The following is a 9,356-nucleotide window of genomic DNA, read 5'->3' on the forward strand; positions in this document are numbered from 1 at the left end:
AGCGGGAGGGCACCGGCCACAGGGCGAGCGCTGCGTTAGTCACCCCAGTTCGGATGGAAAACAAAGAGGAAACAAAGCTCAGCGACGACCAGGTGAAAACCCCCGTGGCGAAAGGAGTTTATTTGTAAAGTGGTTCTTGTTCCTGTGAGAGCACCAAAGCAGCTGCACAGTGTAATAAAGATAAAAAGCACATAAAGCAAACAAGCTGATTTTACATACACCCAAGCACGGCAGAACATGGGCTCTTAAAAATACCACTCAAGATTGGCCTTGAAGGTTTACCTTGGCTGCCTCTCTGTGACTTGCTTCTCTCCCAGTGTTCCAGCTCCAGGGGCCATGCAAGAGTCTCTTATCTTTTTAAACAAGTGCAGACAGAGATTTTTTCCCCCCACATGCACCTCTTTGTGCCCCCGCTTTACAGCTGCAGGGAGTGGCTGCTCTGAAAGCAGAGCAATGAAAGTCTCTTTGCCCACATAGATTTCAGAGACAGAAACGTCAAAGTTAGTAGAATGAAGTTTTTACTCTGCAACAAGAAAGAAACTCATTCAATCACTGTTTACAGCATTATTCAAGACAACAGCTGAAATGTGCCATCTACTGGACACATGTGCCTCATAAATAAGAAAATGAATCCAGTCTGGCTGGTTACTAAGGGGCTGGGATGCAGGTGTAAAGAATAACAGTGCAGGTCAGAGCTGAGAGAGACAAGCCACACACTGCTCAGGTAGGCGATCCAACAAGTACAGACACACGCACAGAATGCTGCTAACAAATAACCAACTTAACCTAAGGTCCATTTAATATTGAGAGCAGAGTATTTTCAAAGACTAGAGTGGCACTTCAGCTCCTCAAACCTAGTAGTGGATAAACAGAGCAGGAAACACAGAATATTTCAGACAGGACAGGCTAAAGAGAAAAACATGTTGGTTTTTTTCCACTCTTACACTTACTTGTACAACAATATTAGCCAACATAACCCATAATATTTAAACATAACCCATAACATTTTGTAGTGCATTTGTCAGTTTACTTTTGAGCAGGAGCTTTGTCATGTGCTCTCCGTGATTGTCTCACCTCCAAGTTGGCTCCAGAGGAGGAAGGTGTTTACAGGTCTCTTGACGGAAGCAGGATGGTTCAGACATTCCTAGACCAAGCCGGAACTGGAAGCTCCTCTTACAGTGCTTAGACTAAAAGTCTTAGTTCTGTTTCACAAGTTGCACTAGAGACAAAGTTCTTTGAAGTCATCCCAAAAGAGAAGTACAACAGGTATGCAGCAGCAAGACACTGAACTCCAGGTATCACATCTCACACACAAAACCCCAACAATCCAGTAATACATTCCCATCAATATTCTTACAGGTCCAACATATCTAGCTTTTAGTTCCAAATACTAGAAACATTTACATCAGGGCTGTACCTAAAATGGGTACAGCTATCTTGGAGTGTTAAGTTGCTACTTCCTGGTCTTGGTTTTAAAAAGATGCTCTTCTGAGGATACGTACACCACACGCACTTTATATATATCTCTCTCTACACAATGGCACGAGAGGCTAATCGGACTGAAGGGGTAGTTAGCTCAGTCCATTTCGGAAGGCTTAAACAAGGATACAGCTGAAGACAAGAACCGCCAACTGCTCCAACAGACCCTTCACAACTTTAGTGGAAGAGTAACGTATATATTGCTGAAGTCACACTTGGAATAAAATTCGCTTTATGGCTCTTTATAAAAATTGTCTCCCCTCATGCCAAAGATAAAGTAGAAATAAAAGCCAATACTAAAAAGAAAAAAAAAAAAGAGTATACCTTGATGTAAGCTAAATCTCCAAAGCCACTCTGAGCAAGATCAGTCTAACTCAGATTTTTCCAAGGTTACATAAATTAAAGCCAGAGCATTAGCAATCCTAGAAAGCAGTACCAAGTTCACGTTTCAGGTTAAACATCCAGAATTAAAATGAACCTTCACCACTAACACATATATGAAGAATATGCGAGTAGTTACAGTATAAGTAAAGCCCTCCTTTTTTATTTCTTAAATTCCATAGTACAAAACAAAGTGCTGGAGAGTGATGTACACATGTATTAAAAAAGTAAAAGTGCTGGGAGGAAGTGGAAAAAAAAAAAATCGGCAGGTACAAAGTGATTGCAGTTTGAGACCGGAGCTTTTGTGCTCTGTGTTCAGTGCAGTCATCATTTATTCAGGGAAAAGAGCGACACGTCCCGGAGGCTGCGCAGGCTGGCACTGATGTCACGCCTCTGTTTTAGGTTGCATCTTCCGGTGTATTGGGTCATGTAGTTTTCAGGCACGCGTCCCCTGCGGGACAGGATATCCACCATGTGGCTAAGCTTCGACCTGATAGTGGAGTAGTGGAATTGCCTCTCTTTATGCAGTTTTTGGAAATATTCTGCCCTGTGACTGGTGGAATATTCAAAGGACCGGAGAGAAGACAGTGAGCCGGTAGAGCTAAGGGAGCACTGGGATGATGATGAAGACAGTGATCGCAGACTAGAACTTGATACAGCCTTTCCAAGCAGAGGAGGTCCTTCTTTTGACAACTTTCTGTGGAGCAGGGGTGTTTCTGTGTACTCACCTTCCTTTGTCTGCGTCACTGCAGTCTTCAGCAAAACTGAAGTCTGAGTGCCCGTCATTCTAGCAGCGACAGAAGTCTGAGTGCCAGTTTCTGCCGTTCCAGCACTGGTCTGTGTGGCAGCATTACACACGGTCACTACAGCCTTCTCATCCCATGGGCCAGTTTGAGTCGATGCACTTTTCCGTTCCACTATGGCCTCTTGATCGCGGAGCCACTCCTCTTCACAGAGGAAAGAATGCCCCAGGTTACAAAGCTTTCCTGCAGGAGAATCCTCAGCCTGATCTAGTTCTTTCAACAATTTCTTTGGAGTACTAGACAATCTGGCAAATTCTGCTCTCAAGTTGCCTTCCACAGTATATTCTTTAAGGGACTCTATTCTGCTTGCCAGGTGATCAAATATCCCGCTGTTCCTGCAGCTGGGTGGCCACTTCGGGCTGATGGGCATCGACTGGGCATAAAGAATCCTGAACTGGAGGTCAAACTGTTCAACCACTTGACCTGACAATAGCAGCAAGTTACTGCTGTTCAGCTTCCCGTCGGACCACGTGAAACTGTTGAAAACAAACCAAGATTCAGAGTTAATCTCCAGTGTGTTTCAACACATACGGCTACAGACAGCAAGACTCAGCTTAGAAGTGCTGGGCATAAGGAAGGTATAAAGTCGCCAGACAATTCACTCTCTTCTTCAGGAAGAACTCTATTTAACCATGGCCAAGTGCTTTGCCAGCAACAAGTTGTATAAACCAGTTTGCCAAAGCTGCTTCCAGTTCTGTATTAGTCACACTTGGACTCAGCTAGTCCACTTGCCATTGGCATGTATTAATACCAGGCACAAAGCAAAGTTAATACATCCTTCTTGCAGAAACTCCCCCTTTCCATAGCTTCATCAGGCACCAGCAGACCCCAATACTTGCCTGTAGGAGCCTGTTGTCACTCTAATGCCATCAATTAACATGAACTTCTCATGGACTTTCCCAACAATTTTGGCACCCGACCTCATGTAGTATGTGTTCCCAGTGAGAGTTCGAACTCTCATCATCTGTTTCAGAAGGAAAAAGTAACATTAGATTGAAGTTAACTTCCAAGAAGTTTTGATTAGCAATTCTACTTAAAAGCAGCTACACACACTGCAGAAGATGGGAATGAACTGAACTTCCTTACATTGGCTGTGTGTGAGTCTTATTAGTTACACGGTGCTTATTTTCTGTTACATTAGGAGAGTCAAGCTGGAGAGAACAGCTCATTCCAATTAATTACTGCCCATAAAGTGAGGAGTGCTCCCCATCCAGAGAAACTCTTACTAGGGTGAACATAAGCCTGTCCAATGACATGACAGTCATATCAGCTTATATTCAGAGGAATTAAGTAAACCACCTGAGTCACATCATCCAAATCTTTTAAAAGGAAACAACTATACCTTAGAGAAGAAATGAGATGTTACCAAAGCTATACCACCCTTGGGCTTCCTGTGTTTCTGTTTTCCTTAGCAAGCAGTTCCTTGAGCCAAAGAATAAAGCTACTTAGATCTTGCAAAATGCTTGAAAATTGCTTTCTCAGGATAGGGCTCAGTGCGCACTCCACCCAGCACACCAGGTTGTTGCATATCATGGCTGTAGCTCCTACACACAGGTAGCACAGGGTAGGAGTAGATGTGCCTTTTCTGCATGGTTTTTGCTGAGTGCGTGAGCAGTTTCACGTGTTGGATTAGAAACTGTACTGAAACCACATGATATTGAGCCTTGTTCTTCAGGAGCCGAGAAACATTTCAGAAAACCCCCTTTTATATCAGTTACCAAGCAGACTCTATGCTTTAGGCTTTCAAGAGTCTGATGTTTTAGAGAAGGGTATCTTTGGTATCTGTAACTATAAACCACACCCCAAAAAATAACACAAACTACACCCACCCATATTTTGTACTTACACTTTCCTGCTCTGGACAAACTCCTAAGTTCTTGCACATTTCCAAGAAATGGGGTAGAAAGTCCTGGTCAAGAAGGATATAGACAGGGACTCTGCGGTTGTTATATGCATCCTGAAGGTCACCAAAGATATCAATATCTGTGAAGCAATCCATCACAAGGGCAATCACCTGCAAAAAAGAAAAAAGTGACAACATTTGTTCAAGGGTTTTATTTTACACAAGGCCAGATCACTGCCTGCCCCAGCCATTTCTCCTGCTGCTGTCATCAAGGCCAGAGGCACATTTCGTTGGCCTGCTGCATAGGCCCTGGCAGGTTGGAGAAGATTTCTATATTCTCACAATGTTTCTGTAAATTCACTGTGCCCTGGAATGGAAAGCATAAGCCTGAAGATGTCTTTCCCTCACGTCTGCTGCTGACTTCCCTACATAGTCTGCTGTAAAATGGCCTTTTGGTAACATCGAGGAAGCTATCACAGCAGAATCAGGAATCCAGACAAGCTATCTTCACTCCTGTGCTTCCAGTGGGGCATATCTGCTACACGTACCCACTGCCGGCCAGAGAATTAGCTTGAACGGCCTCCTCACTGTCACAGATGAGCACCTCACAAACCCCGACTGATTTCTCTTTGTGTGGCAGGAAGGCAATGCTGTCCATACGTAAGTGACCAAGAGATAAACTAGTTCTGTGACAACATAAAAACTGAATATACTATTTCTAGAATCTTAATAGATATCTTCCAAGTTTCCATCCCATACCTTCACAAGAAATCCTTCTACTCACTCAACTCAACAGTTCTTTACAAAAGACAAATCCTAAAATTGTAAGATTTTCTCTCAATGGGCTGAAGACAACAGTCCTCCATTTACAATCTCTCCAGCTAATTCAGAGCCGCACGGCACACTGTTGCGGTGCTAGAATTCTCACCCTTCAAAACCAGGAATGCACATCCGTGTGGGAACACAAAGGCATAAAGGATTTGGCTTCACAACTTACTTTTCTATTCTGTTTCTATTAGACCAGTATCAAGGACAACGATTATAGAACCGATGTGGGTACCTGGCACCTGCCCTTATCAGACACATGAGGCATCCACACACTGCTGCAACACACCCAAGGCTTATACACATGCAACAGCCGCTCTGTGTGTGGCATTGCCTGTACTCAGAAGAAACATTTCCCACAAGAACAGGCTAAGCTCTGCATTCCCACCTCTGCTCCGCTCCCTAAGGGTGAGTTCTTATATATTGTAACACACACAGGCACATTGGTATTTCTATATAAAGTTAGTTTATGCTAGTGCCTCCTGTTTCCTGTGCTCTTCTCCATCCAACCACTTGTCTATGTGTCAAAGGAAGATAGTGAAAAATAAGATAGTTTTGAAAAGACCAGATGAGTAAGAAGAAAACCCCTGAAAACAGAACAATTCACACTAAACCCCTCGAAAACACCAGTGCCTTCAAATGACTACTCAATTAGCAGCACATTTGAGTTCTAATCCCAGCATTAGCAGCTGAAAAAGAAATACACTTTTACTCAAAATGAGCAAAAGTACAATTATGTTTAGAGGAGAGAGAGAGAGAGAGAGAGACAAACCTTTTCTCTACACTCATCCATTCAGGACCGCAGAGGCAAGATAGCAACAGTCTCTCCTTTAGCCACTCAAGCTAAATGCATTGCAGCGAGCTGAGAAGAAACTACACCGCACCTGAAGTTCTCCTGTTCCTCGTATTAACCCGAAGAACTCAGACATGACTGAGCAATATCACACAGGATCTGATACTCAGTAAATTACAGGGTGTCAAAATTTCTGTCCATTCCATGTCCACAGAAACACCCCCTGGATTGGGCACATACACAGCAGTGCAGGACCAGCTTGCCTGGCTCTCAGCTTGGTGCAAGGGAAGACTTTTGGCAGGATGCTACAAGCAAGAACACTACAAACACACACAGCTCTTTTGAGAAACAGATGTTTTCATGGAGTTTACCCGAGCCACCAGACTGGCCTCATCTACCTGATAAGGAGCCTTTGAGAACAGAGCTTCCTCTGGGACCGTTTCTGGCAAGAAGCCCATAGACCATGTCATCCTCACACACGCCCTGTGCTTCTGCTTTTGGAAGCGGGCAGGGACTAAGCTCAGTGGCTGATTCAGGGTGTGCCATGTGCGAGCACATTACACACAGATCCAGGGGTTGCTTCACCTGGCCTCCCGAAGAGGAAGCTATACATTTAAATTTTAGCTAAGCCAATTGAATGGCAGCTAACAAGAAGGGTGGTTCCTTTCTAGGGATTACAGTTGGAGGCTATAAACTCAGGTAACATAATGAGTTACAGAGAACAGTTAGAAGTTACTACGCCCGCATGATTTTTAAGCCATACTCTGCACAGATCAAAACCATCCAGTCCTGTAGGAAGGAAGTCCTGCTAAAAGCAGGTCTGCACATTACTTAGGGGCAATTAATGAGATGAAGAAGGGAGACAGAATCATAGGATTATCTCTGTAGACAGCCTTCTTTTACAAGAGGCCTTTTTTTGTGTCATATCCTTTAAAGGACAGTAGGAGGTTTCTGCGAATCTGGCTTGCAGAGCACATCAGTAAGGAACCTGGAACGGGAAGCCTTCTGCTTTGAATAAGAGCAAGATCAGCTGAAAACAGCTTGAAGAGAAAGCTCCGGGGACAACTTATAGCCCCTTCCAGTCCCTAAAGGGGCTACAGGAGAGATGGGGAGGGACTTTTTAGCAGGGAATGGAGCCATAGAACAAGGGGGAACAGTTTTAAACTGAAAGAAGGGAGATTTAGATGAGATATCAGGAAGAAATTCTTTACTGTGAGTGTGGTGAGCCCCTGGCCCAGGTTGCCCGGAGAAGCTCTGGCTGCCCCATCCCTGGAGGGGTTCAAGGCCAGGCTGGACGGGGCTTTGAGCAACCTGGTCTGGTGGGAGGTGTCCCTGCCTATGGCAGGGGGGTGGAACTGGATGGCCTTTTTAAGGTCCCTTCCAACCTAAACTGTTCTATGAAACCAGTGGGTGGTTTGGCCATGAACAGCAACATCAGTTCTGCAGGCAGCGCTGGGGGACGGGGAACTCTTGTCCCACGACCTTTGGAGCACCACAACTCGGAAGGCGAGATTTCACTCAGGGGTGCAGCACACAAATGCCCCCTGTCAGGGTGAGTACCCCTCCTTGGGCATTTACCACCCCTCCTCCTAATGAGACTCTCTTTGCTCGACAGGTGTTTTAAAGCCGCTCGGCCTTGCCTAGTGCCAGATGAAGGAGATGGTCATGGAGAGCACTGATGATTTTTTGCTGGGGTCTGCAGACCCGCTGCAGAAGGGCCCCGGGACCCCCAGCCTCTCCCCGGCGCCCACTCACCTGCCGCGCGGAGCGGATCTGGCGCCGCACCGCCTCCTTGCAGCCGTAGATGGTCTCCCCGCAGCCGGGCTGGAAGTGGGCCTCCACCCGCGTCAGCCCGCGGAAGGCGCCGCTGGCGAAGCCCGGCCAGCCCAGCTCCAGCGCCGGCGGCTCCAGGTCCGAGCGCTCGGGGAAGTAGGTGAGCGAGGAGGCGTCGAGGGAGGCGCCGAGCGAGGCCTCGCCCGCCGGCTCCGGGCCCGCGGCGGGCGGCAGCGCGCCCCGCGCGATGGCCTGCACCTCGGGCTCCGAGAGGAAGGGCGGCAGCCGCTCCCGCCGCAGGAAGGCCCGCAGCGCCTCGGGGCCGCCCGCCACCAGCTCCTCCAGCGCCAGCCGCTGCGCCTCGCTGTACGGCCCGGGCGGCCGCGGCGGCCAGCGCCCGCCGCCCTCCTCCAGGCACTGCGACGGGTTGGCCATGGCGAGCGGGAGCGGCGGAGCGGCCGCACTCGCCGCCGCCTTTATAGCGGCTTTGAATCCAAACAGCCCCGCGCCACCGCCGCCAGTGGCGGAGCCGCGTCCCGCCCCGCGCCCCGGTTGGCTGCGGCCGAGGCGGCCCGGCCCCGCTGCAGCCGCGGCGGCCCGAGGGGGTGAAGCGGCGGAGCCGTTCACCGCTGTGTCGGGGCCGGGGGAACGGCGCACTCCCGTTAGTGCCCGGGCCCGGAGGCCGCTCGCCCCGGCCCACTTCCCTCAGGCCCTGGCTGAGGCGCCATTTCACGCAGCCGGGCCGAACTCCCTCCTCTTCAAGGCCTGACACAGACCTGCCCCATGAGGCCCCGGCCCTGGCTGTTCCCGTCCCCCTTCGTGTCCCGCTGTCCCTGCGAGGGTGAGGGTGCTTCGCCTAGGCCCGAATCACCCTCCCGAGAAGAACCCTCTTAACGAAGCCCGTTAACGAATGCTGGGCATAATGCCTCGGATATGACAGAATCTGGTAAAGGCAGTCAGGGTTTTGGCCTTCGCGCTTGTCCCCATCACGAATTCCTGCTACCTGCTGAAAAATAACGAGTTGCACCTACTGACCAGCTAGATTTACTCTTTCAGACAATTCCTGGCTGTATTTGATGGATGTAGGGGAGGCAGAGACAGATAATGAGGCAGTTCCCAATGTAACCCGATTAAATAAAACTCAGTGGCATTTTTTGTATTATTAAAAGAAATTTAATATAATTTTTAAATTAAAAAATTCAATCTCTATTAAAGACACTGAGTCAGGTGCTAATACTGTCAGACATACCCTTTTGGCATGAGTTTTACATACAATTTAAGATTTTATGCATTGCTTCAACATGTTAAGAAACCATCTTTTCATACTTATAGTAGCAATAAAGTCAATTCCGTACAATATCAAATATCCTTTTTTAAAAAAAAGTTTTAAATATATTAGACTCTGATTGCCAAAATGCCATTTTATACACAAAGCTGCTAATACAATATACAGTTCTTA

At 47.4% G+C, this 9,356-nt stretch overlaps 1 protein-coding gene across 1 annotated transcript; it reads right to left on the reverse strand.

Annotated features, from left to right (window-relative positions):
• Nucleotides 1-146: 146 nt before the first annotated feature.
• LOC128916724 (protein FAM83D-B-like) lies at nt 147-8,335 on the reverse strand. Its single transcript, XM_054218740.1, has 4 exons — nt 7,880-8,335; nt 4,510-4,677; nt 3,503-3,627; nt 147-3,139 (listed from the first exon to the last, which is right to left on the reverse strand). The coding sequence occupies exons 1-4, from the start codon at nt 8,330-8,332 to the stop codon at nt 2,188-2,190; spliced, it is 1,698 nt and encodes a 565-aa protein (XP_054074715.1). The 5' UTR covers nt 8,333-8,335; the 3' UTR covers nt 147-2,187.
• Nucleotides 8,336-9,356: the final 1,021 nt, after the last annotated feature.

This window comes from Rissa tridactyla, chromosome 12 (genome assembly GCF_028500815.1).
Source record: "Rissa tridactyla isolate bRisTri1 chromosome 12, bRisTri1.patW.cur.20221130, whole genome shotgun sequence".
In the NCBI taxonomy this organism is placed as follows: Eukaryota; Metazoa; Chordata; class Aves; order Charadriiformes; family Laridae; genus Rissa; species Rissa tridactyla.

What these genes read in the sequence shown, in the direction of transcription:
- LOC128916724 (XM_054218740.1), bottom strand. Translation starts at nt 8,332, where the DNA reads ATGGCCAACCCGTCGCAGTGCCTGGAGGAGGGCGGCGGGCGCTGGCCG. An exon ending in AGATCCGCTCCGCGCGGCAG is followed by an intron (nt 4,678 to 7,879) that starts GTGAGTGGGCGC and finishes TCTTTTTTGCAG; the next exon opens with GTGATTGCCCTTGTGATGGA. An exon ending in GTGACAACAGGCTCCTACAG is followed by an intron (nt 3,140 to 3,502) that starts GCAAGTATTGGG and finishes TGTTTTCAACAG; the next exon opens with TTTCACGTGGTCCGACGGGA.